Source organism: Oreochromis aureus, linkage group 9 (genome assembly GCF_013358895.1).
Source record: "Oreochromis aureus strain Israel breed Guangdong linkage group 9, ZZ_aureus, whole genome shotgun sequence".
In the NCBI taxonomy this organism is placed as follows: domain Eukaryota; kingdom Metazoa; phylum Chordata; class Actinopteri; order Cichliformes; family Cichlidae; genus Oreochromis; species Oreochromis aureus.
In genome coordinates this window covers 10,533,069-10,560,984 of record NC_052950.1, presented here as the reverse complement: position 1 = coordinate 10,560,984, position 27,916 = coordinate 10,533,069, and the positions used below count along the sequence as shown (strand labels likewise).

Below are 27,916 nucleotides of genomic sequence, written 5' to 3'. Positions count from 1 at the left end.
ACTTGTGACTAATTACAGTGATGTCTCTATCCCATTTCATTTATATACAGGTTTCAAAGACAATGCCCAGAGAAATTACCAGGATGCCCCCTGAGTGGCAAGACTTCCTTGGCAACTGACAGTAAGGTTGTTTTCAGGTCTTTGGTTAATTAAAACAATGAGCATTTGACCTGGTGTGGCACCAAAGGAAACCTTTACGAATCACCACAGACATTTCCATTTTATCCAGAAAACAAAAATTTGCGTCACATTTGACTGTAATCTATTCAATATCTGCAGCTATTGTCACTCAAAGTCATAAACGTCAGCAGGGAAAAGTAGATAAGATATAACCTTTGTACATATTTTTGCTCTGACACATCCAGGAGAGATCTCAGTAGACGTCTCTGCATCGATTAAGCAAATGTTCTCACGTACTCATGAAGGTTCATGCACTTGACTTACCCTTCTAATCTGTATGATTTAGCTGCCGTGTGGCAAAAACATGTGGACGTTACCATATCTGAACTGGCTTATTCAGCAGATGTACCAGATAAGCATTGGTACATTTCAGGTTATTGCCACACTTCACATTTTCACCCTGACTTTTCCTGCTCCACCCTTTGCCGATAAAAACTGACAAATATGTGACTTTTTGCACCTTGAAAAACATTGTTGCCCCTATACAGGATATTGTCGAGGCATCTGTCAAAAACTATGAAACCGTCTGATGTCAAGCTGAGATCCATTGCTGAAATGGCAGATGTTAACAAGTGCTTTCAGTGCAGCATCTGACAGTCAATAAGGACGGATGAAAGAGGAAATGCCTCTTCTCTGGCAGGCTATCACTCATCTGATCATCTGCATGAAGTGTGTGGGTTATTTTTAGAAAGGCAACAATATGAATTGTGAAAGATCTGGAAAAACATAAATGCAGAGTTTGGGAGCACTGAACGCTGCACAACCGACGAGTTCATGTCACTGCTGTGGTTTTACTGGGGCCAGTGAGTCACTGTCAGGCTGCTGCTTTAGTTCAGAGTTCACATGTTTCAACGGATCTTATTCTTACAGTCAGAAGATTTTCTCTTTCACTGTTTAAGCAATTCGTGTTAACAATGCACTCAAAAAACCCTTTCGGTAAGTGCTACTGAAGGCTACTGAGGCCAAAGGGAAGCAGCTAATGTCTGAAGTTTCGCTGATGAGTGCATGCTGGAAAATGAAAATATTGTCCTGTGTATATTAATGTTGAGGCAACTTCTTAGTCAACAGGCAGTTTGCAAAATTCCACTTCCTCTTAACCCTTCCTGCTCCTCTGAAAGGCCAGGATGAGGCCCCTTTGCGCCGGACTTACTGTTGAGCCAGAAAAGAGCTTTCTTGATTATCTGGCTAACAGAAGCTAGAGACAACTTTACAGGCTCATTAAATGTAATAACTGTGACATGTTAAGGTAAAAAAAGGACAAAAACTACCACACAGATTAATGTACACAGACCAAGAGGATATAGCTAACCCCTTAAATCATCTTCAGATAAAGACATTATGTCCAGCTGGGTCAGTTATTATCTGGGGATTTGTAGGTTTGTGGTCCACAGCTGCTAGCGCTGCAGCATGAGGCTCTTCTGGGAGATGTGGAAGTCACCGGAGAATAGGTCAGGAGAGAGCCCAAACACCGGGGTAAAGATAGGCTACTTTAATTTGAAAATATAATCAGTGGGGTCAGTTTTACATGAACAAAATCTCTGCAGTGAGAGAAGCAGCTGGCTCTGAAGTATAGTGGACATTATGAATTTATTTTAGTCCTCGGGTTTGACCTCTCCTCCCAGTTGTGGCCCAGTAACTGCCTTGTAACTACTGTAGCAGCAGCACGTGTTCAAACCAAAGAGCGCTTTTGAAATAGGTCTTCCGATGTCTGAATTTTTACTTCAACAAAAATCTGTTTAGCATGTTCATCTGCACATAAAAACAAGGAAGCAGTTAAAGCTGCAGTCGTTGCTACAAATGTAGCATCCAGCTGATTCGAGACAGTGTGTGTTCCCTGCCTGGCCTGCCCTCTGGTGGTTCCATCACTGAACATGAACACTCGAGAGTGAGGGGAGCAAATGTACACGTATCCAGTCTCTAAACACTTTATTTTATGCATCTTATTGTATTTTTTTTTCACAACTGTGTCATCTTATCAGTTACACACACAAAACAAAAAAGCAGCTGAGGGATAGCATACTGAAATCTCCCAGAATGTAACAAAATGTTTTGGAGAAATTGTCTACATAATAGTTTGAAATGCATGTTTATGGGAAACTGATGAGGGATGTTAGAAAAATAAAAGGTAGATTAAATGTTAAATTACATGTTTACTTTCAGGCCTTTAAAAAGAAAAAAAAGGAAATCAAACACCAAGCTGACCAAAACCACCAATGTGTCAAACGCAGTCGCTGTTTGTGGATGATAAATATTTGACTTAAATTGTGAATGAGACGAGTACAAATATCAGGATTGAAGCTTGTAGAGGAGGCTTATCTGACAGCCTCAATACTGCTGGTTTAGCTGCAAAAAGGCAGTGACTGTGAGAGGGCACATGTTGTCTGGAGGCTCCGTGTGAATAAAGCTGAATGACAACACTGTTCAAAATGATTCATATTCATGCTAAACCACAACAGCTGCTACTGCATCACAAGATCATTTATAAAACAAGACTTTAAGAAAATCAGCATCACTTCAAGTTGAAGTGCTTTTTTTCAAATTAAAAGTCTTCTCTGTATCACTACTTACAAGAAAAAAAAATGCAAGGGAAAAACATGACGGTCACCATCTGAGATATATATATGCTGTAAACAAACTTTTTTTTTCAAAGTTACAGTTTGGGAGATGTTCTGGCACATGTTTCAGGTCGTATGGTATCAAACAGAAAAAAAGGCATGGAAGCAGGTTTACAAATGTATGGCATACACATGAGAGGATGGATCAGTTTGCTTTCCCTTCTCTCCATTTTATTCATCCCAATTCATGTCTGCAACAAGTGGCACGCCTCCTTCCTGCAAATGAAACTCATTCTAAAACGGCTGAATGAAGGAGAAAGTGATGCCTGCCCCTGCATATAAATATGAGATCACAGCTGGTTACTGAGGGCTGAGCAGATAGAGGGACAGAGAGAGAGAGAGAGAAGGGACTGTGGGTCTCAGTTAAGCAGCTCCAGGTAGGTGATTGGCACTTTGCCTTTCTGGCTGCCTCGCTCGCCCATGAGCCAGTCTGAATCCATGCCTGGGACGCTGCTGACTACAATCACCTGGAAGCACAAATGCAAAACTGCATTAAATGATCACATCTTTTTTTCTGTTACAGGCACTCTCTGAGATGCACATTTGTTATAGATCGTGTTATTTTCAGGCGCCTCAGGCTGCAGCGTCAGACTGGGGTTTTTTCTGAATGTAAAATAAAGTAATCCTGCTTCATGGTTAATCAACCGCAAGGAAGAGGAGTGGCCTATGTTCTGCTGAATAGAGGTTATAATAGAGGAACTGCTACAGGACCATGCGGTTAAAGACACGTGAAGAAAATGACTATAAAATAGGCTTCTCAATCTTCTGGTTTCTTGCATGAAGTTAAACTGAGAAGGAACAGTGAATATTTCATCCTCACCTCATCAGCCAGCAGCGAAAGCTCACTGCTGTTGCCAGCATCGTAGTCATAAAGGACCCGGGCTTTCCGGCTGCCGTTGGAGCTGCGCAATTCACTGAATCCACCTGAAGCCGAGGAGCTGCTGCGGCCTGCAGACACACTGGGCAGGGAGGCGGACATCGGTATGGTGGGCACCGAGATGCTGGCCCCGCCCGACACTGACGATTGGTTGTTGTTCGAGAATGATGTGGGGAAACTGGAGGGAGGAGGAGACTATAAGCAAATGTGGACTGCTGGGGAACCCCAGAACCACAATGAGAGTTTGAGTTCAAGTTCAGTGTTATCTCTCTCTCAATTAAATTTGCCAGCATTAGTCTTTTTCATTTTTTTACAGTTCAAAAGGTGGAAATTTTTTGCAACCCTCTTCAGACTTGCTAACTTAGACATTAACAAACACAAATGACAAGAACATCGTTAAAACACTTTTGTTTGATGAGTCAGGCTCTAAAAGTGAATAACATAAAAATGATAAGGAGTAGAATGACTCATCTTCCTTACAGTCAAGAGTACATTAAAACTATTATGAGTAATAACAAAACACAGGTTCAGTTTGAAAAATACTGATGAGAATTGCTCGTGCACTTTTCACAGATGCTCTAGTCGTGTGGTTCAGAACAGCTATGTATCATCGCTGATCTAAAAAACCTCATGTTTTCTAACAGCAGAGTAAGATATATTCTTGACATAAGGAATGAAACGTAGCAGTAGTATTTCACCTGCCAAGCTGCTTTTGGAGATCCACCATGTAATGGTAACACTGTGCATAGTAAGTAGTCTGGGCCTCCACAAAGTCATTCAAGCAGCGTAGGTGGTGTGCCTAGAAAAGCACGAGGAGAGACGGCATTAGTGAAACATCAATAAGAGGAAAACGAGTGGAGTCCTCCCAGTGTTAAAGAATGTGGTATTTACTTGGTTTCATTTTTCAGACAGGCAGCAGCACAGAAAACAGCACTATAACACAGTAACAGTGTTAGCTGGGCTACGTATTAGGGCCGTACGCCACTCGTCGACTGATCGTTGCTATTATCACTAGTACGTAAGACATGTACTAGTCGTGTAATCTAATTGTTAACATTTTAACTGAAGCCCAATGCTGGTAAATTGCTGTGTCCTAAAAGTTATTGCTCCATCTTCCACAAGATGGAGCTGCAGCCTCCACATGTTGTAGAAAAAAAAACACCATAAATTTTTGTTAAGCCTATTATTATTAGTTATTTTGAACACAAATGAATGAGATCATGATACAAGCGGTGGAAACGAGCTTCCTCCGAAAGGTGGCTGGCCTCTGCCTTAGTGATAAGCTGAGGAGCTCAGTCATTTGGGAGGGGCTCAGAGCAGAGTCGCTGCTCCTCTACATTGAAAGGAGCCAGTTGAGGTGGTTTCCTCCTGGGGTAGAACCAGGACACGCTGCAGAAAATACATCTTTCAGCTGGCCTGGGAACGCCTCTGTGTTCCCCCCAGATAAGCTGGAGGAGATGGCTGTAGAGAGCGAGGTCTGGGCTTCATATCATGTTTAACATCAGCTTTTTTTCCAAGGGTTTTTTTTTTTCCTTCTTCATCTTTTGTTTGAAATGTTCATAATGTGCAACGTTCCTTATGCATGGTGTGAGGTGCCACACAGTGTAGCAGCATTGAAACTATGATTCATTACTGAAGAATGTGGTTAACGGTTTCAAATGGATTTGTTTAGACAGACATTGTACATGAAAGGATCCTCAAACCTAACTTGATATCTGAAAGTATCGTAGAATAACTAGTCAGTCAGTTTAATTAAAAACTAAGAAATCAGTCACCAGGAACATCCTTCCTACATACATGGGTGCTGCTGACGCCTTCTAACAGCAGTCTGGTGATTTCTGCCTGCCGGTCGAACTCGCTCTGGGTCATCTTGAGTTCCTGCTCTGCCTGTGAACGAAGAAAGGAAAATATATAATTTACAGAAAAACCTCATTTCAAAACTTTCAAGGCTGGGGATGACAAAGATGACACAGATAAGGAAAAGCGCAGGCGGGGCTAAAGGAAATATGATTTAAAGGAGAAAAAAAAGATGGGTTTAGTTGGCATCTGTGCTTTTCACAATATATGACTTTAATGGAATAAGTCAGATGTCTTTAAAAAAAAGAAACATAACAAGATTTGCAGTATGGAAAAACGGGGACAAAGACACAACTGAACATGACGTTTCCTTTTCCGTATACTGAGCAAGCCAATTCAATACGAAGTCTGCTGGGATGGCTAAGAGGTCCGATAAACATGTGAACAATGGCCTCGCTGTCCTGCGCGCTCCACGGCCTACATCACAGGCTGAGGGAGAGCTGTGGAGGATGGAAGCTTCTGCAGTGTTTGGTCCCTGTCAGGTTTGTCTGCAAGGATTTCATTTCCATGAGGTACGACAGCATGTGCGATGGAGGAGATGGAGAAATCGACAGCAGCTGTTGACACTACTACCAGGAGGCTTGGTCTGTGTGTGTGTGTTCAATTCAAAGATGGCTCCAACATTCCACTCACCTCTGTCACTTCCTCTGCTCACATCTGCTGCTTTGCGTTTTAAAAACAGTGACACAGTAGTTAGAGCTCCAGCTGCTGCACAGCCACAGCCAACACAAAACAAGCATACACACTGCGTTTGTGTGAAAGTGCAACAGTGGCATGCTCTGACAAAACCACAATCTGTACGTGGTAGCAGCACCGTGATAATGTAGCACATCAACTGTTTCTCCTCAGACTCACACTGATCTGTGTGCTACCCTGCTTATGTCACACCATGATTCACCTGAAGATTAGAGAAACTACTATTTACATCTCACATGTTTAGTTTACAGTGTTCTCACTCATGAGTGAACATGCTTACTCAGATGATATGGATACAAAAAGCTGTTTTTAGAGATTAAACACACTATTAAACCAATAGTACTCAATAGACAACTGTGCTGTTTGAAAATGCTAAATTAAAACACTTTAAATATCCTAAAAGAGATAGTAGAACGGGCGATCATAAGGAGGAGGAAGTTATGCTCACTCTGTTTCAGTGAGATTGTTTCTTCCCAAGGCAAACTGCGAGCAAAAGATACGAATGTTTTCTGGAAACACTGAAGACTGGGACTGCGTGGCTCTGCTGGGTTCCTGTCATCTACGGCTCTTACATGACACTGCAGTGCTTTTGTTCAGTATTTGTACACCAACACCGGCTCAGACATGTCTAACCTATTTCCTTACTGACAACCTGAATGCTCTAGATGCAAGTGGGCATTTTCTGAAAATAATTTATAAGTCAAGCTTTAGTTGATAAAAAACTGAGGTCATTAGTGAGTCCATCTTTAGACAGTCTTAGCTGTGAGGGTCATATTCCCTTAAACAAAATCAATCAAAGCACATAAATGCCCATTAACATTAAAGAAAACTCTTTTTGCTTGTAGACAGAAACAATTGAGCACTACACAATATGCATGTAGATTAAAAACTAATACATACTATTATATTTAGGACTTAATAACCTAAATGTTTAAACAACTTTCTAAGCTCAGTTTGAGTGGGAGAGCAGAGAAAAACAGACCAGCTAGGGGCAGCTTTGAAGTGGTGGTAATACACACATTACAAGAAGATGGCAGCCAAATATGCACTCCTCATATATGGTTTAATGTTATATTGTTAATTGGCAATTATGTGACAACAGTGGAGAAGAACACAAGAGTTTCTACTAAGAGTGAATATGCAAAAAAATATTTTTAAACATGTCACCACTCATATATCATTCATTGGACAGTTTATTAGCTTCAACCACTCATTAACACAAACCTAAATCAGCCAATCACATGGCTGATGGCTTATAGCCTTACTGAAGTTCAAACAGAGCATTAGAATGAGGAAGAAAGGTGATTAAATCGACTCTGAATGACATGTGCCGGTCTGAGTATTTCAGAAACTGGGATTTTACCACACAAACATCTTGAGGGTTTATAGAGAATGGTTCAAAAAAAGGAACAACTATTCAGTGACCTTTTTTAACATGGCTTAGGATAACGCACCATATCTCACACACAGTTACCAGATGCCAATCCAACCTAGCACCCTTGGGATGTTGTGGATTTGCATTATAGGCATACAGAAAATAAATCTGCAGCAATATAGACCAAAATCTCGGAGGATTGTTTCCAGCTCCTTGTTTTATCCTTGCCAGGAAGAATGAAGGAGGTTATGATGGCAGAAGATGGTCCAACCTAATACTAACCACGTGTGCCTAATCAATTGGCCAGTGAGCTGACTTATTAAACAAGGCTTTTAGCACAAACTGTGGCACACCATGTGGTACAAGGACAAATACATGCTCCTCACACACACACACACACACACACACACCTGGGCACCTCACGCCTCACGAATAAGGACATGCTTTGTTGCCACACTCGGTTTAATCAAGAGTTTCAACAGTCTGTCTGAAGAACACGAACACAAAGCATGAGATTAAATTAAGAAAAGGGAACTCTAAAACTTCCCATGGTGGCTCATGTGACTCTTTGCATGTCACAAGAGATAAAATGGTCAGCCTTGTGTTGTGTAACGTAGTGTGTCAGGCAGTACTTGTGTGACTTCAGACAGAGTGACACTGGGACACGCCCGATAGATTTTCTTCCCCAGTGAAGAAGTTAGCCAGTGAATGTACCAAAAGCAGAATTCACTTAAGCTGTTCTATCAGCGTGTGTGTGTGTGTGTGTGTGTGTGTGTGTGTGTGTGTGTCCTTACCGCAGCTCTTGCATCAGCCATCCTGGCTTTCTTTAGTCTGGTTTTGGCTGCATCCAGATCCAGGCGTTTGACCTGCAGCAGCTTCCTCTCTTTCTGGACACAAATCACAACATAAAAGTCTCACAGATAAACGACACATGGACACAGCACAGTGTAAACAAGGCTTCTACTTCATTCATCAGTGTTTACTTTAGATTATAACACGATTAAAAGGGCTTGTTTTCTATAATCACAATGTGAGTTTGCACACACCTGACACAGTCTGAACACTAAACTCTAAACTGAAGTGAGCATAATGTACAGACTTCAACAGGATCTTTCAGTACTTTGTAAAATAATGGCTACAATCATTAAAGCTGTACTCGTGGACCCTCTGCAGCCGTCACTGTTGTGAATGAGATCCAGATTTAAAGGTCAAAGTCCGGGTAAAAGTGAAAGTGATTCAGGACAGGTAGCCTGCGGTTCCAACTCACCAGAATAGTTTTGAAGTCGCCCTCTAAAAAGTTTCTGAACGGTGTCAGGAAGTTGATGGCGGCACTCTGGATGAACTCCCGCTCCGCCCCACCAATCTGCTTCTCCGTCTCTCCACATTTTATCAGAGCGTTTCCTACAATGGTCAGCAGCAAAAGGAAAGTTTAGTGCCAGCAGAACACTTGGGAGGGAGAATGGTGATATTGTTTCAGCTTGACACTGATAAGTGGCCTGGCTGGGACTGAAAATAGCAGAAGATGGTTCAGAAAATCATCAAAATGTTCTTTAAAACAAACAAACCAGAGTTTAACTCATTTTTACAAGTCTTCATGAGACAGACAAACAAGCTGATGATGTTTTGAGAAATATTTAGAGATTTTTAAGATTAGGCTTAAAAATCTTTCCTTCGGATAAAGCTTATAGTTAGGGCTGGATCAGGTAACTGGATCCTTAGTGATGCTGCAACAGACCTAGGCTACTGGGAGCTACCCATGATGCACTGCATTTCCTCTTTTTTCACTCTCTGTTTACACACCACCCTGCATGTAACCAGTAGTTATTATTAATCTCTGGCTCTCTTCCACAGTGTGTCTTTTGCCCCGTCTCCCTCCCTGCTAACCAAGTAACTGCCCCTCCTTGAGCCTGGTTCTGTGGTATGTTTCCTCCTGTTAAAAGGGCGTTTTTCCTTCTCACTGTCAACCGTGCATTTATATTCTATTAACAACTGAACAACTAGAGCGACCATCATTTCTTTTAGCCTTTTGTCCACTGTGTAATGTCAGGAGGCTTGCTAATGATCAAACTACTCTGACTTGAGTTGCTGTAGGCCTCTTTTAGTTGCCTTTGTAGAATTTATATTATTTTTTGTTAAAGATTCAAATCAGCAAAATAAAGACCACAAAGTTTCAGCTCAGCTGGTGTTCCCAGTAGGACTGGGGTCATCTCAGGTTGATTGCTCCGACTGTGCAAATTCTCATTAAACTCACAACAACATTACTTTAAGAAGGACAAAAAAATCTCCATCAATAGTAGCTAATTATTTCTGGAAAAGGAACAGACTACCTGGGAAAACTGGGGCATGTTTTAGGTTTTTCTGCCAGATTTGCTGTTTAATGTATGAGGCTTTGTGAGTGAACAAATCAAAGCCAGAGTAGCTTTGGTCTATTGGCTTTCTAACGGCAGATGCATCCCGCCACAGCTGAGACAGGCTTATTAGCATAATTATTAGCATTACTCAGACATCATGAGACTATGTGCAAGTGCAGACTACCTGGCTCAAAGTCTTTTCCCATTTTAATATACAAAACAAAGTGAAAATAATCAAATATGGTGCAAATATTAGGTTTTTTATGTGTATAATAATAATAATAATGATAATAATGATAATGATCATGATAATAATAATCCCTGTGTATTTATAATTTATGCAGTCTAACTGGGCTAGCCGCTCTGTAGCTGATTTATTTAATCTGGAGGTAATGTACAGACTTTCTTTCCCTGAGCAAAGACAGTCTTTGATCGACTACAGCCCCAGTACCTGTCAGTGTTTCACCGTGGCACTCACCATAGGCAGTTCCAGGACCAAATTCATTCCCTGATTCAATCATGGACTGTCCCAGCAGCTCATGATTGTTCATACGTGTGCGGACCTTCTTCTCCAGTTTCTCATAAACAAATTCTTCTAGCCGGACATCTGCAGAGCGCAAGAAGAAAACTCAATTACAAAGTCACAGGACTACAGTGAGCGAGCCAAATGCAGGGAGTGACTTTAGTATGCTTCAGACAGCCTGACTTAAAGACCCACACTGAAAGCTTTCATTGTGACAGCTATGACAAACTACAAGCCAGCATCTCTCTGAAACCGCTGTAATTTGTTTCATGTTGCTACATCATGTGAAAGATTATCTGTGCTGTGTTTAACGTGAACACAATAATATCCAGTTTACCATGTCTACGACTATTGCACAAGACTGCAACCGCCAGATGGACGGTCTGTGTTTGTTGTGCCTATGCTGGTGTTCGGCTGCAGAGATGCGACATCATGGTGTGAAGTGAGGAGGATGCACAGCTGAGTTTACAGACTTCACAGGCACCCTACAAACCCGTGGAAGTCAAACACCCTCTCTGAGAAGTAAAGCTTTTAATGTGAGCCTTAGTGGCAGCAACAAATCTTTCATCTTTATTGAGCTGCTCTTCAGGGAATTCCTGATTCCTGAATATCAGGTTGCAGGTCTATAAGAACATTGTGTGGGTGGGTGCCCTGTGCTGCTTAGAAATGTCAGTGTCAGTCCTTTGAAAGTCAAAAAGTGTGATCTTACTGGGGTTGGGCTGTAGTAAGACTTCTGTCTGCTTCATAATCTTTTCTGTCCATTGCTTGGTGCTCTCAGCTCTGACCAAAAGTTTCTCCAAATGGGCATCCAACTCTGTCTTTTCAGCCTGACCAAGCTTCTCTTCTGTAAACTGAAAAATTAAAAATATACGTTTACATTGCGCATGCCAGTTGTAGCTTTCACGGATGTATTCACAGATACACACAAGATGACTGAGGGTAAAAAGCTAAGCAACGTTATTAAGCTCGGAAAATAAAGGTTAGCGCTATCTGCCAGCTGCTGTTGATAGCTTCATGTGACGGTGTTGAGGCCTTCATTGATGGTTAAGTTGAACAAATAGCTTAGTGTTAACACGACCTGGGTGACGCACTCACTTTTTAAATACATTCTACAATGCAAATTATAGAAATTAACTTACAATTAGGTGTAACTGCTTAGCTACAAAGTAACAATCACGGTAACGTTAGCTCTTTAGCAAGGACGCTAACGCAACCTCACAGTGGCTAACGCTGACTAGCAACAATTCCCATGAACTAAATTGTTAGACTTACTTGTACCGCTCGGCTCAAAAAAGTACCGGCGTCTGCGGCTAGCCGTTTTACATTAAAATCCATGGCACAGCGGCGAAAATAAACACTTAATGTTAACAACTGGCTAGTCTCGCCCTCAAAGAGCCATCACTATACAAAATGTCATTGAAGCAACTTTTTTTTTGTCCAAGTTCCACCCAGCTGTTGAGCCAGGCAAAGATAGTATAGTGACAAGATTGTTCCCTTCCCTAACGTGTCAGTGGATATTGCGAATGCGCAAATAATATACGACGATGGGTGGGGACGTTGAAAATGCAGTTTAAATGTATGAAGAAAAGAAACGAAAGTGTTTTCGTGGTACGATGCGAGGGACAGTAGTTGAGTGAAATAATATGCAAGTGCTGAAGCAAGTGAATTTTGTTCTAACAACCAAACAGTACCCTGAATATTCAATGGTGTCGCCGTATGACCAAAGGAACACAGTAGCGGGTAGGAGATTTCTCTCTTGCATTACAAGTAATCTTTGGATGCATTCACGTCACACGGAAACATTAGCCGCCATTGTATTTATTTTGATTTTGTACTTCTTAAAAAAAGCGAATTTTTGATTTTTTTGTCTTTCTTTCTTTTCTTTTCTTTTTTTTAAATTCTACTTTTTAATTTAACTGAGCCCAGTTTCCTTTTATTTTATTTACTTATTCTAATTTTCTCCTGCAACACAGGAATGTCTCAGCCTTTGGGAAAAATAAACTCTTTTTTTATCTTCTAAACTATAACAACTTTTTCATTTTATACTTCTCACTCATTCTGTAAACATTTCAATATAAGCTAGACATGGAAAAAATCCAGTTTTAACGAGGGCAAGTTTTTATCAGGGTGCTAACAGTAAAAAAATAAATACTTTTTTCTTTTTTAAGTCACGTTAAGTTTCTTTTTTAAGGCCTTTGCCATTCACTTATTCATGTGCCTTTGGTAACTGTGTGAAACTATTCTGTGAATCTTTCGTTATTATACCATTAATACAAATAAAAAGATTGTTAATAATAATAATAATAATAATAATTTAAGGATACATTATTTCTATGTTTGACATCAACAGGAGGAGGTGGTGTTGGTTGGGTTTGTGGAGGCTCATCTGCCTCCTATAAATTAATTTGCAATTCCACTGAAAGTAAAGTGCACATTAGAGCACACACAGAACTGTTAAGTACACTTTTTCCATAAAAACTGCTGACACGTGTGCTGTACCCCATCAGTAACACAATATCTTTTGCAAACATCAGCCCTTTCTTCAAAAACATCTTAACAAAAGCAGAATTTGGAATAACAAAAACACTCTTCAGGTCTGGATGTGATTATGCCAAAGTGAGCCGGTTACCTGCTGTGTGGGAGGAAGTCAGGCAGAGGGAGACATCAAATGACTTCCCCTTGCAGGCTACCAACGCACAGTCAGCCTCAACCTTTCCACTCACCAAAACCTTGGCTCTGAGATTTCTTCATCCAAACATTAGTGCAGTCAGTGTTTAGGAAACATAGCTTAAAATCACACATAGCTCCCTTTTTTTCTTTGCTAAGATAACAAACAGTACCAGTTTAAATACACTGACTGACAGCGTTAACCAGTCAATCTCTGAATGTAAAACTTTTACTGGAAAAGCAACCCAGAGGCTCCAACGGGAGCCTACACTCAGATTTTTTTCTTCAAACCCACCCCATGTCAAAGATATCAAGGATTTGGCACTGCCTTATGTTTGGCTAACTTTCAGAAGTGTTGGGGCGGGTGCATTAAACATGTGAATATTAATGTCAGCACTTTCAGGAAGGCAGAACAGCTCCTGTGAGAGAGAAATAAGTGGCAGTCTCTGCGTGTTCCAGTAGTAAATCTGTGTGTATCTGCTCTTTCACTTCACAATAACAGAAAGTTCTCAAAGGAGTAAGAAGACAGAAACCCACTTAACTCTGACGGTTCAGCAAAACTACTCTCTCTCATCAGACATGCTTCCTAAGATTAGGAAATCCCTACTTTCCACTCCACAGGAAAGCAAACAGCAGACAAATACAAATGTCTCAGTAACACAAGTTTTTATTTGAGAATAGGTTACACAAGCTTTTACTGTTTTTTTTTACATGATGCAGCTTTGACCGAGCAAATAGATTCGAGTTTCATTCAGCACAAGACTTTAGAATGCAACTGTCATGGATAACTGTGCCAAAGTACATCTGCAACTTGAGAAAGTCTCTTAAAATGCAATTATCCACAAATTCTACATAGATGATGAATTTGTGGGGGGAAGAAATTCAAACTGAACTATGATTACTGAATCTTTTTGACCACTTTTTCAGCTAGCTCCAACAGCAGAGGGTATCTGAGCGTCCTCTTCCTCCAAGACTCTGGGATTCCCTGGAGGCCGATCTGAAAGCACATCGAGATGACAGCTGAAAGCATCAAGCAAGCACAAAGCTCTCGGAATATCTGAGCTCACTGTCAAACTCATCAAAGGAGCTCCAGGGGTGCACAGAACAACATGCAAAAAAGGATGGATTTTGGAGTCTCTTGCAGAGTAGATACATTTGGACTGGTTTGTGCTTGATGCCAATAAACACGTAGAATATTTTCTCCCATTAGTGCTGTATATCTCACGTCTGTACTGGAAGCTTGTGGCTATTCTGACGCTGGTGATATCCCACCTACAGCTGTGCAAATATTGGTATTGGTGCAATGTCGTCTGGCTGACGAGCTCACTGTTGAATGTCTTCACATTCTGGTGGTGTCACAGCTGTATGAGGTGCCGTTAATGTCTTTTCCTGATTCTGACTTTGCTGATTTTGTTTGTACCAAAGTAGCAACAGTATCCACTTACTCCATGTTGCCTTATCTTTTCAATGAACAATATGTAAAAAGTGTCAGTGTTGAATGTAAACACTTTTTTCTAGTCATACACTAATTTGGATAAGTCACTCATGGCTCTTTTTATGTGTCCATCAACCATGTTCCTACAGTACCTGTGCCCCAAAACAGGCTCCAATGAAGGAGGCTCGACTGGCGGTGCATCCCCCGCAGCGCATGGTGTCTCTGACTGCTTCGTCCAGCTGGTTGAGTGTCAGGACTCCATGAAGCGCTCCCTGGAACGCACCGGGCAAAGCTGGAAACAAATCCAGTATGAATGGCACATGGTTGTAACATCCACGTTACTGGGCTCTTTAATGTTTTTACTCTTCCTTATGACGCCACACTATGCTGTAATTCAGTTTAATTCAAATTAGTTTCATTTATATAGTGATAATTCCCATCAGTCAGTCAACACAAGATGCTTTATATTGTAAAGTAAAGACAATATGACAATGCAATATTAGATAGAACCCCATTGAACGACCCCCTGTGCACAAGCACTTGGCGACAGTGGGAAGGAAAAACTATGTTTTAACAGGATGAAACCTCTGGGAGAACCAGAAGGGAGGGGCAACCAACCGGTTAAAAGCGAGGGAAAGAGAAGAGAGCAGAGAGAGAGACAGGACAAAAAGCACACTATGGAAGAAAGAGACAGAGTTTGATAATAGTTAAGTACAGCAGTGGTATAAAAGCACACAGGTAGTGAAGAAGAAAAGCTCAGTGCATCATGGGAAGCCTCCAGCAGCGTAACGAAGGGAGGGTTTAACTATAAGCTCTATCACAAAAGTAGAGACAGAGTCTGTTTCCTGACTCTAAACTGGGAGCTGGCTCCAAAGAGAAAGGCTCTGAAAGCTGAAGGTTCTCCCTCCCAGTCTACTTTTAAATACTAGGTATCTCAGACTGCAGGCTAACTAGGAACCACAAGTTAGCCTGCAGTCTGAGAGTGAAGTGCCCTGTTAGCATATTAAGATACTATGAGGTCTTTAATGGCTTTACAGTATACTTAAAATGTACATTATATTAATGGGGGGGAACTTTCCACGTGTACATTAAGTATCTGAACCCTTTGAGCCCTGTAAAACCTGAGACACTCAACTCAGCGGGAAGGGGAGAATGAAAAGCCAGGAGGAGGGAGACCATTAGTCAGGAGATCAAAGACTGGAGAGCTACACTGACAGGAAGGGTCCTGCTGCTGCCTGCTAGCTTACCTCATGTGTTTGTGAACACGGCAGGTATGAGCTGTTGGGATGTCTTGGTGAGGTTGTCCTTCACCTGGCTGATATGAGCTTGAGTGGAGACATGGGAACAGAGATAAGATTCACTGTTTTTTACTCAAGCACAAAGCCCTCTCACAACGCATAGTTTTTAAGCCCTTTCTTGCAACAAATTACTTTTGATTCTGAAATACAAACTGAAAACTTTAAATGTAACCGTGTCCTGGTGTGCAATATCTTCAAGTCTTAAAGGAAAAGTTGCTTTCTGTCAGCATGCTTATTTAAAGGACATAATGGAGAAGTAATGCAAAGAGAACCACCAATATGCAGCTTTTTTGTAACAAAACCCACGATAGTGCCTTGCATGGACTGTATGTACAGGTATGCAATGTACAGGCTACAGTCAGCTGTGACCTTGGATTCGTTCATGGCTACAAATCACATCTGTAAACATAAACAAATCAGTCAAATACAACAAAACCATGAATGCAGCATACTTTTAATTCACATGCTAATAATGTTTTTTACTTTTTCCTGTTAAGTTTGTGAATGCAATTACTGTAAAGTATGATTAAAGTGAGACATAAGCACTTTTGCTACAGTAAAGGATTAAAAGACAGTCCATCCTGTGTGTTAATATTAGTAGTTAAGACAGATGCACCAGTTAGCATAAGCTAACAGATGCACCAGTAAGCTTAAGCTAACTGGTACATCTGGACAAAAAGCTTAATGTTTTTTTTCCTTTTTCTAGCTTCTGAGTGAAAGCTAGCTTGACATTTTGTGATTTTTTATGAGTAAATATGCCATTACCTTTTCATTTTATTGTGAAACGTTAACTGTCAAATAGAAAAAGTGATGCCACTCAAACATTTGTTGATTGAATTTAAAGCTATGAAGCTAGAAATTGCTAACCTTGGTTTAACATAAAGGCTTAAAGGGAAACTTTAGACAGTATCAAAGATGGACTTAGCTTTCTAGTCAGAAAAATGAAGCCAATGCATTCTATGTAAAGACCACCAGATGGCGATATGCTTTGGTGGCAAAAAAAAAAGTCCTATAGAAAACTATGGGAAAATTGATTTCTGTCTCGCTCTCCGTGAACACTTTTCTGATGATTTCCCTCAGTCACTCAGTTTAAGCAATGCTGAGTAAAAATTGAACAAATCTAAGTTATACTTTATTTGAAATATGGTATGAAACTACACACTAGTTGGCTAAGAATTTAGTCATTAGCCAATGTTTACATCCAAATTTACAGTCACATCCTCGTCTCACTGTTACATTCATTTTTTTCCCTTTTGTGCAACAAAGATGAAACACTTATCTCGAGGCTTCAAAACAGGACTTGGAAACTAATGGCTGACTTTGCTGTAGCTCTTTTATACTGTCTCTGTCCAAGGGTTAAAAACATCGGCTAATCAGCAGCTCTATAGTTTGTTTAAACTGCTCACTCTTGGGCTATTTATAAGATTTAGTGAGAGTTGAGTTCGCCATTTCCCTCATATGCCAAACCAAAGTAGGCTAATCAAACTTTGGTTCTAGCTTTATATTTATATCCATCTGTTTTCACGGCTGCTTCTCCTGTTCAAGAGTAATCTGCAGCCTATCACAGCTGTCACTGGGGAAGAGCCTATCACATGGTTAACAAGAACAGTCATTCAGAGCTAAGGCCATTTAGAATCACAAGTCAACCAGAAAACTCACACAGGTACAGGGAGAACATGCTAAATTCAATTTAAATTCCATATTGAATGAGTCTTTAAACCCTTACCAATGACAGCCTTGTCCAGCTCCTGAGGATTCTGTCTATCGGGGTCATTCAGCTGAGCCAGAACTGCATCCACAGCATTGGGATCTGGACCATTCACAATGAAATGCTCCAAAAACCTAATGTTGCACAAACAAAGTCAGACAGATGGATAGAGGCTTGCAATTCCCTAGCCTGCCATAACGTGTCCACTTACCTCGCTGCAGCCAGTGTCACAGCCACACACATGTCATTATTCTGGGTCACGCGAATGGCTTTTTCCACTTTCTCCAGCATCTCAGGTCGCCCGGCGTACATAGCCACCACAGGAGCGATTTTAGTGACACCGTCTATCTGACAGTCCACGTCACAGCCTCAAAGACGAAACACATGAAGATTATAACCTTGACAAATCAAGGCATGGAAAAGTCTTTGCGCAGTTGTGATATTTACCAGTTTCTTCTTTGCCAGCATCGACATTTCTGATGAAAGCCTTCAGGCTTGCATTCCTCCATGGGCCATCGATGGGGAGAATTGCTTTGGGGCCTATCAAATGCAACAAACAGCTGCTTTATGAGGGAGGGAAGAATTGGTAGATATACAGCAGGAAGAAGAGGAAAAGAAACATTCCCTTGGATGTCCTGATGGAGCTGTTTAAGTTTCTGCAGGTGGAGCTCTGTTCTCTGTTCAGTCATGATGGCTATCGCTGGCCATGATGACACAGCTCCTCTTATATTAGTCCAAGAAGACATAAAACCATCTGCAGTTCATTGTACCCAAAGTGCCCCGTGGTGCTATGGTAATTTACTGCACAACAATATTTATATAACACCCTGACAGCAGAAAAAACAGCCAATATTCAAAGTGCTGGACAAAAACCAACTAAAGAAAAAAAAAGAGGAAGTCTGACTGTGGAACATTTTCATGGAAAGGGAATGCCCCCATCAGCAGGATGAAAAACAGCATGCACAGAGTTATCATGCAGAAACACAGGCTCTCACAAAGTTAATCACCACCTGTTAAGCTGGTGATTAACTCATGGAAATTGCAAAATTGATAGACGGCAGCCACACAAGCACAGTACCTTCTTTCTTTCTGTATGGATCGTTCAGGGGCAGATCGTAGACCGTTCCTGGTCCAAAGAACTCATGAAAGCGCTTGGTCAAGTCTTCCACATTAACGCCTGTCGAAACATGGCAACACTCTGCGTCAGTGCAAGTATTTCTCACAGGCTTCACGTTAAAAGGTCATGGTTTAACAATGTTATAAACTAATAATATAAATGTTGGGTAACACTTTATAACACAGCTGACGACTAAGTGCACAATTCCCCAATAATTAAATGGAATTTAAATGTATTTGCAATTATATTAACTATAAATACTTAAAGGTAGGCACACTAGACGAAGAAAGTAACAAATACTGTGAGTAAAATCTAAGCAGTATGTAAGTCATTTTAAGTAATGTTTAAGTAGTAGTGCATGACTTTTGTGTTTTTACAAGAAAGGGGGCAGAAATATATTATTTAAGTAATCTTAAATGCTGCATAATTTCCTCGTAATTTTGCAGAAAAACAATATTTCCCCATATCACATCATAAGTGTGCTAAATATTTGTATTATGGTTTACCTCGTCTAAATTGCAGGTATTTTACAGGAAAGGAGACTCTCAAGTTATGCAGAACTTAAAATTACCCATGCACTGTGTAAAATTACTTATGATCACTTAAAGTATTTGCACACTACCTAAATTTACTTACAGTAAAAACGTGATTTGTTACCGTCTTACTCTAAATTCTAAATTAAACACACTGGCAGGTGTATGACGCACAGTTGCCGCCTGTCTGAGTGACTTTCACTACCTCCACACCGACTCAGCGACTCCAGCAGGACGTATGCCTGGTCTCCATAGCAGGTCTGCTCGCCCGTCGTCCTGCGGTAGAACGGATTCGCTGACTGAGGCCGAAACTCTGGACAGGGCTCCAGATCACGCAGCACTGCTTTCAGTTTGTCCAGGTCGTAGATCCAGTGCATGGGCTGGGCTGTATGTGTGTGGAACATTCAATAATGGATATATTATTTGGTGTTTGGCTGCTATGCAGAAACTCTGGTTTCATAACATGATGGGTGAAGATGACATCCAGGCACCACCCCTGTGCTTTATCAGTCCACACAGATGTTGCTTAATTGTACTGATATGAAATGTCATAACACCAAAGAAGGGAGAAAATGTGATGTATAAAGGTAAGCTTCACAGTTTTACTCTAAGAAATAAACATGAATTCAACATGAACCCTGTGAAAGCATCAGGCCTATGAATTATTAGGATACGGGGGACTAAAAGAGAAAGATTTGCAATATGTAAAACTCTGTTGCTAATTAACTCACTCCTAGTATCTGCACTCGGTTTATCTTACCTGCTGCATCTGCCACTGCTGCCCCGATAATGGCCCCAATGGCTCTGTCTGCAACACTCGAGGACATCTGCTTTCATTACAGACAAACAGCTGTATAAACAGGAAATGCTGCATTCTTATATAAAATGGGTATTCTTATTATAATAAAGCATAAGCCATAAAAGCGACTCTTGTCTGAAATGTCTGTAATTTTTCATTAAAGAAACAGGAATGTTTCTCCGTGACGTTGGAAATGCTTCTATGTTGCCAGCAACTAAAATGCTTTGACATGTTTAGTTTTAATTCACTGCTTTTGCTGGTTAATGCTGCATATAGAAAATCCAGATGCACAAGTAGATCTTTTATAATGGGATCAAACTTGCCTTCATGGACTTAAATACCACTTATTTTGACAAGAAAAAGACGTTACCATGTAAACTTACACAACACAGCATTGGCTATATGTGATTATGTAACATCTGGTGAATAGATTAGAGGTATTCATGTCTATTCCAGACTTTATATCTATAGGGAGAGCATGCATTTACTGTATATGGTGCATCATAAAGTATAACTTCTGTTAATAACAAGAAAATGTTTTATTAGTTCCTACCTTACGTCCAGTCTTCTGCCTTTGCCATACCGCTTTAAGTGCTCTTGTGTCACTGACAGTTAAGGATAAGGGGAGGGCAATGATAAGCACACGGCAGCTCAAGAAAAATGAAGGCCAACTGGACGTCGAAATGCAAAGAAAAGTATAAACACAATACACGGGGAGGCTGATGATAATGTCATCAGTTCTAATGACATTATCAAATGAGATGAGAGTCTAAGATAGTTATTTATTAAGATTGCTGTAAAACATCGTCTCATTATGGACAGACAGACTGATTTCTCACAGAACCACACAAATGTCAGGTTTATGGTGGACCTCATGGAACATATAGTGAGGATCACTAAACTACAAATATCTCCAGCAAGCCATCCAGTTACTTCACACAATTAAAAACTAGACAACCTTGAATAATTTGGGTTCATCTCATCAGTCCATGCATTTCATGGTCATTTTATATTTAAGGAGAAGTGAGAGTACACTTTCAGAGGAAGGAAACACACATTTCACATTGTGCCATTCTGCAGACCTAACGCTGGGGGTCACACCCTTCATCGTCTCAGCCTGGCTCTTTTATCACACATAGACTTTCCTCATTTGACCGCATGTGTTTAAACTCAAAACCGTTTGAATAACCTCTTTTTTTTCGTTTTGGTTTACTTGCGCTTAATAAACTCTGCTCCAATACCGCCCGGCAAATTACTCCCTGCAGAAAATAGCCCTCATAGACTCCCTTTGTCACTTTGATTTGGTATGCTCTTTTTCTATGTATCTTCCACTCCATTGCCTCCATTCTGACACGTTCCCAGCTGATCCTCTCCGCTGCACTGCTGCAGCAAAGCCTGGCCGGTCTCCATTTATCCCAGGCCTCTCATGGGTATCCCAGGGCATTGATTTCTCTTCTGGCCTCCTAAAACAGCAAAATAGAGTGCTAAGGGTAAGGTCAGACAATCAATACCAGTTACAGTTGCCGTCGGTGTTACGGTCGCCTTCAGTGTTACCTCTGGGTTATACAACCCCAATTCCAAAAGAGCTGGGATGCTGTGTAAAATGTAACCACAATAGAATACAGAAACCATATGAAATGTCTCAGAGAACTTGGGATGGGGCCATGTTTACCACTGTGTAGCGTCCCCTCTTCTTTTAAGATCTGTTGCCATGAGCATCTGGGAACTGAGGAGACCAGCTGCTGGATATTTTGGATATTAATGTTCTTGTTCTTGCTGCTCCGTAGTCCTGGGTCTTCTTTGTTATAGTTTTTCATTTCATGATGTGCCAGATGTTTTCAGTTGGTGAAAGCCCCGGACTGCAGACAGGCCAGTTCAGCAATGGGGCTCTTCTACTACAAAGGTTTTCAATTCAATTCAATTTTATTTATATAGCACCAAACCACAACAACAATCACCTCAAGGCGCTTTATATTGTAAGGTAAAGACCCTACAATAATACAGAGAAACCCCAACAATCAGACAGCTCCCTATGAGCAGGAAAAAAGGCTCAGGTAAGGGCAGCTACTTCTGCAACCTGGATTTGTGGACTGCACGGCGAACTCTGGAAGTGTTGCTGAGCCCATCACATGCATTTAATACTTATTTTCAGCCGTGTCTCTTGAGGAGAATCTGGATGCTTGTTTGTTCTGTAGATGATAAGATATTCAAAGTGGTAATGAACATTATTCTGGAATTGTTATACAATTTGTAGATACATTTTTTTCCTGATCTGTTGCCACTTAACTTAAATAATTGTAAAATGTTCCTCCAGCTGTTTCTTTTTAGTACCACTTACTTTTCCACCCCATTGTTGTCCCATCCCAACTTTTGTTGCTGCCATCAAATTAAAAATCATCAAATATTCTCATGAAATTGTTAAATATCTCATTTTCACCATTACAACACAACATCTATGTAATATTGGGAGCTTATAAGATTTGCAAATCACTGAATTCTGTTTGAAATGTACCTTTTACACAGTGAATGAAGTGATGAATTGCATATAGTAAAATAAGAGACTTCAAACAAGCGTGGTTTAATGAACACATGCAGCCTGTTTGAATTCATGTAAATATATTGAGTGACAGGTACGGCTAATAGATCAATCTTCAGAAGGCAAATGGAGAGCATTCGCTTTCTCTGTCAGGGAGCTAGCACGCCTTTCACAGAGGGGATGAAAGAGCCGCACATAACAGATCACATGCTGTCGCTAGATCAAGTGACACAGTGAGAGGGCTGAACCGCCGTAATTTACAGGCGGACAAGATGGTATTGATGGAGTGTGGACAACACTGCAACGCCCGCATGCTCGGGGGACTGCTAAAGCTTGGGTGCTCTGATCAGCTGGCAAGACAGTGGGGAGTGGAGGAGATGCCACTCAGTTAGCAGATGTCAATACTAGCTAAGTGTCAATGTGTAAGGGGTGTGAATGCTGACAGCGTGGAGTAGCACATACAGGATGGCTAAAACAGGAATAGTTAATTTAGGGTCTTTTTTCTGTGTCAGAAAGTAGCATAAGACTGAATACAAATGTACCTCAGGCACCACTTCAAGTTAAACAGGTACAGGTGGTTAATGTGGTGACAGGGCCACTTCCATATCCACAGGTCAAAAGGAGAAATATTATGTAAACCATGCTGTGTGAAACATTAGATTCTTGTATGAGAGTTCGTGACTGAATACAGTCATGTGAAAAAGAAAGTTTTTACAGGATTCTGTGCAGTGCTGTGAAAAACTACCAGTACCTTTAGCCTCAATAACTGGTTTCTGTTTGTCTTTAGCAGTCTGTTGTGTCAGTGCGGCCCAGTCTTCTTTTTAACAGTGCTTCAGGTCTTTGAGGTTTGTAGGCATTCATTCATGCACAGCTCTCCTGAGGTCCTGCTACAGTCGGATTGAAGTCTGGACATTGACAGGACCATTGCAACCTCTTCTTTTCTTGTTCTAGATTTGATGCTGCGCTTCAGATCTTTGTCCTGTTGGATGACCCAATTTCAATATAACCAATATAAACATATTTTTCTTGTCATTTTTCTCAGGTTAACTGCATCTAAATAGCTGTAAGTAGTAAGTTAATCCAAATCATCATGGTTATTTGTAGAAAAAGCACAGCTAGTAAAACATTTTAAACACCCAATGAAGCAGGAGGAAAAACCAAGTTGATCTCTGGTGAAGACGAGTCTTCTTATAATATCCTTTTTGTTCCTGAGATATATTCAGCTCAGTCTTTCATCTTCTTTTTCTGCCATATTTTTGGTTTTGCTTCTCCTCAGTAGCTCAGTGAACCTTACAGCTCGTCGACTTGATTGTTGACTTTAATTATGTGCTGTGACGAGACAAGAAAATAAAAAAAAAATCCTGGCACTGAGATCACATCTGCCATATGTGCCCAGACATTATCATGCTGTTTCTTGGACGCTCAAATGGTTAGTCATTACCTTTCAGTTCTAAGCAGCAAAATAACCCAGAAACACTCAGATCAGTTGTTTGTGCATTAAGGGAAAATCGAAGGCAGTAATACCACGGTTCGGTGCATTTACTTCAGATCGCTGGGTTTTTGCATCTCTGTGTAGCTGCAACTTGAGCTGAATATATACATTTTTATGAAAAAGGCTGAAAATGCATGGCAGAAAATCCTCCATTAAACTTTAAACTCTTGTGTGTTTACCCACAGTCCCCATGGACACTAATCAGAGGTATGCTGATAATTGTCATGGCTGTCCACTCTGGGAGAGGAAGCTGAAACAGGAGAAGGGTGCAGAGAGGTCCGCCAGCATCCGGCTGCTAGCCATCTCTCCGGTCATCTGTGCTATGCCAGCCATGGCATCCAGAGTGAAGCCTGCGGAAGACAAAGCTGGATGCTTACAACCAAACCGCACAACCTCCCTCCATATTTAATCACACTAAATCTAAATGCAATGTGGATAAACAGACGAGCAGGCATTCCTGTTCCAACCCTGACATTCATCCAAGTCCAAATCTGCACAAATAAGAGGAGAAGAAGTGGAGATGAGGAGCTGAGATGCGGGGCGGGGATCACAGAAGTGTTTACAACCGCAAAATGCTGGAGACTAATCTTCACGGCATTGTTTGCACGGACCCCATGTGTTCAGTCATTTCATGGAAATAGACTCGGCAGTATTCATCTGCACGCATTCTTTGCATTGCATTTATATATATACATATATATTTACGAGTGGTTATCTGCTTTAGTGCACTGAGAATCTTACTGAAAATGAAATTAAAGTGGAAGATGTGCGTCTCATCTCTTCTCATCTTCTCTAATTTCTGGGCCCACTCTGAGAGCAGCCTCATGTAGCTCTGTTAATGAGATTACCAGCACTTTCTTCTTAGGGGATTGTATTAGCTTTCACATGCTGGACTCTCACATTCCAGTCGCTGTTATGTAATTCATACAGTTTTTGCAACAGGCAGGTAGATTGCTCCGCTTTTTAAATCTTTCTGTAGCAGTATATCGTTCTGCTATTAACTTTTCTGGCTTTTTTTTGTCTCCTCTGCAGACTTTCTGTCGTGTATTGCTTTTTATTGTGCTAGCACACCAACAGGAATCAATAAAAGTAGTCTAATTTCTCTCACAGGTGCACTCTCCTGCTCCACATTCATGCCTGGAGCTTAATTGCATTGCTCAACAACATCATGCCAGCCGCATGGGATGGAGTCTAGGTGTGTGTTGGGCCAAACAACTGTGTAAGGCTACCCAATAATCTCACATGTGGTAAAAGATGAAAAGGCAGCTTGCACGTGCTGTACTACCCCACATCCTTTCCATTTCCATTACCAAGCAGTTCAGTACACTTGATCTGATGCATGTAAGTCTGAAGAGTCAGCTTAGCATACTCTGACTAGCGTTCTAGTCTAAATCTAGTCAATTTTTCTTTCTTTCCCCACACAGAACAAATAAAAGATAAATCCATCTTCAAATAGACCATATATTGGCTCAGTCATGCCACTCTTTTGGAAGAAATAGCAGACTGTAGCATAAAGTCGCCTTTTCCGCTATTGTATCAAAATGATCATTAAACAAATACTCTAAAAGCAAGCCAATCTGTACTGTTTTATGGTAAAGATCACTGGGTTGTCCAGTTGTTTATAGTGTTTATTTAGTGACTGTTTGAAGCTTTATTAGGATGGAAGTAGATACAAAAACAGAAGTATTTGTGCCATAATCAGGTAATGCAGGTTCCATAATAATTCATGTTCCTGGAATGGTTTTATCTGATAAGGAATAAATAACAAAGAAATAAGAAAATACTTTGCAGAATGACAAAGTCGGACAAAAAGCGTGAGTTCTCTTTTCCTACATTTGACAAATCAGCGGCAGCGCCGTTGAAGTCTGCCTGGTTAAAAGTCGTTGAGTGCGCAGCGTGTCTCCAGCATGTTGAACATCAGCAGATAAGGCACATCTGCCTTATCGTGCATTCACTCATGCAGGATTTCTTCTTCAAACGCCCTCGATGCATCACTGAACAGGAGCGTGTGGCCACCCTTGACTGCAGAAAATACAAAGCAGGCACATGCAGGCAAAATGCTTCAGTTCAATACTGTCGTGACGTGGAAGGTGATGGGAAAGGATCAGGAGGGGCGCACCACATAGTAGTACACCACATACTTAATGCAACAGATATAACTGCTGTAAAACACTCCAGTGTGACTTATCTCAAAAGAGGGTACAAAGAGATATTAAACAAAAAAAGTATTTAAATAATGTCACATTTTATGGGAAGAAAAAATGCACGTGTGCTAAGTGGAATGAAAGTGGGTTCCGTATCTCACACAGATATTCGTTTAGTGTGTGTAATCATTAAAGCATTTAAGCAGCACCTCCCATTACTCTGTCTGTGCAGCTGGAATATTTCCAGACCTTGGACTTGATGTAGTTCTGATACTTGGCGGTGAACAGGAGTTTAAAATGCTTTAGCGCCTGTGTGTATGTGTGTGTATTTAGTGTAATGTGACTGTATGCTTTATGTGGTTATGTCTTGCATTGCAATAGACGCATCTCCACGAGCCTATGGGTGGCAAGCGGAAGAGGTGAAGAGCTGGGTGAGGGGGAGGGAAGAGAGTCATAGAGAGATGGAGAGAGAGAGAGAGCGTGAGTGAGTGAGAGAGGGAGCGAGAGAGGGAGAGAGAGAGAGATAGGAAGGGTGCAGGGTGCGCTCCATCCACAGCCTCTCTCACTGTGTCGGACTGTCATCCCTGGAGCAGTCGCCTGAATCTCCGCCACCCTGTGCAGCGGTCCTCCTCAGCTTTCATCGGGTTTTTAGAGTTGTAGCATGTAGCATGGATACGATTTAGGCTAACGTGTAAAACACCACCTAACAGTCATTAGTTTCATTTAAAGAAACCTCCTGAAGCTCACCCGGCCGAAGTCACAATAATGATGGAGTACTGGAGGCAATGCGCGCTGTGGCTGATAAACTGCAAGGTGCTCCCAGCTAACCACCGGGTTACGTGGGACTCTGCTCAGGTATTTGACTTGGCTCAAACCCTCCGGGATGGAGTCCTCCTGTGCCATCTGCTCAACAACCTGAGACCCCAGACCATCAACCTGAAGGAGATCAACCTCCGGCCGCAAATGTCACAGGTAAGAAGCGGACCGCAGACACCCCCTATTGTCCGTTCCTTCCTTTCGTCGCCGAAACTTGGCCCCGGTGGAGAGGGCCAGACTCCGTTAGAACTGAGCGGCTTTAAAGTTTCATTGCTTTTCGGCAAAAATTGGACTCCTGCTACAACACCACCAAATCTTAACTCGACTGCAGAGCCTTCATTTGTAATTCGGCACAACGTGGTACACAAATAAAGGCACGGTTCCAACAAATGTCGAACTTTTCCAAAGATTTTGGTTGCCGCCGATCCCCAAACTGTGTGGTTCAGCGGCAGAAAGCGGCACAAAAGCGACGGTGTCAGCTCACGTTTGTTGCCGTGTCGTCAACTTGAGGGCCTTGTCAGTGTGCGAAACGTATGTCGAAGAAAAAAACGTGCTCCTTTCCATTTCGAGGAGCTCATATTTGCTGTTTTACGGAGTAAACGGGTTTGACAGACGGAGGGGAAATCGCTAAAATGTAGGAAAAAATGAACGGAGTTTGGTAGCCAACTTTGCGCTGCATGAAAGTTGTAGCGTGAGCGAAAACGACCACAAGCTGACTTTCTCAAATTCTGTCACTTCACTTAGTAGCTGCTGGTTAGTGGTTGCTGTACACTACACAGGTCAAAAAATAAACATGGGCTCTTCAGCAGGCCCTTTGCGCATGATGTTTGTACACAGGGCATAAAGGTTAAGCCGTTAAGTTTTGTCGTAAACGATGCTAATTAGAGAAATTGGGGT

At 41.3% G+C, this 27,916-nt stretch overlaps 3 protein-coding genes across 5 annotated transcripts in view; 1 reads left to right on the top strand and 2 right to left on the bottom strand.

Annotated features, from left to right (window-relative positions):
* Nucleotides 1-2,089: 2,089 nt before the first annotated feature.
* On the bottom strand, nt 2,090-11,933 carry sh3glb1a (SH3-domain GRB2-like endophilin B1a). The gene is made up of 9 exons (XM_031759514.2): nt 11,747-11,933; nt 11,184-11,325; nt 10,430-10,558; nt 8,868-9,001; nt 8,395-8,487; nt 5,470-5,559; nt 4,371-4,471; nt 3,616-3,850; nt 2,090-3,262 (listed from the first exon to the last, which is right to left on the bottom strand). The coding sequence occupies exons 1-9, from the start codon at nt 11,807-11,809 to the stop codon at nt 3,155-3,157; spliced, it is 1,095 nt and encodes a 364-aa protein (XP_031615374.1). The 5' UTR covers nt 11,810-11,933; the 3' UTR covers nt 2,090-3,154.
* Nucleotides 11,934-13,790: 1,857 nt separating this feature from the next.
* LOC116335770 (crystallin J1C-like) lies at nt 13,791-20,699 on the bottom strand. 3 transcript variants are annotated; one of them, XM_031759525.2, is made up of 10 exons: nt 20,585-20,699; nt 19,993-20,059; nt 19,438-19,617; nt 18,661-18,759; nt 18,030-18,122; nt 17,794-17,950; nt 17,601-17,716; nt 15,824-15,901; nt 14,729-14,868; nt 13,791-14,138 (listed from the first exon to the last, which is right to left on the bottom strand). In XM_031759525.2, the coding sequence occupies exons 2-10, from the start codon at nt 20,057-20,059 to the stop codon at nt 14,040-14,042; spliced, it is 1,029 nt and encodes a 342-aa protein (XP_031615385.1). In that variant the 5' UTR covers nt 20,585-20,699; the 3' UTR covers nt 13,791-14,039. The 3 variants fall into 3 exon arrangements, with proteins under 3 accessions (XP_031615385.1, XP_031615387.1, XP_031615386.1); XM_031759527.2 differs by having other exon boundaries at nt 19,993-20,062; nt 20,585-20,647; XM_031759526.2 differs by having other exon boundaries at nt 19,993-20,082; nt 20,585-20,641.
* A 6,008-nt stretch (nt 20,700-26,707) lies between these two features.
* LOC116335748 (guanine nucleotide exchange factor VAV3) overlaps nt 26,708-27,916 on the top strand; it is a 91,390-nt gene continuing 90,181 nt past the window's right edge. Inside the window, exon 1 of the mRNA XM_031759500.2 lies at nt 26,708-27,175. Coding sequence (XP_031615360.1) covers nt 26,969-27,175 — 207 coding nt within the window. The 5' untranslated portion in view covers nt 26,708-26,968. The remainder of the gene's footprint in view (nt 27,176-27,916) is intronic.

Coding starts and splice junctions, on each gene's coding strand:
- sh3glb1a (XM_031759514.2), bottom strand. CDS start 11,809: ATGGATTTTAATGTAAAACGGCTAGCCGCAGACGCCGGTACTTTTTTG. Junction 3,851..4,370: donor CTCCAAAAGCAGCTTGGCAG/GTGAAATACTAC, acceptor TCCTCCCTCCAG/TTTCCCCACATCATTCTCGA. Junction 3,263..3,615: donor TTTCGCTGCTGGCTGATGAG/GTGAGGATGAAA, acceptor TTGTGCTTCCAG/GTGATTGTAGTCAGCAGCGT.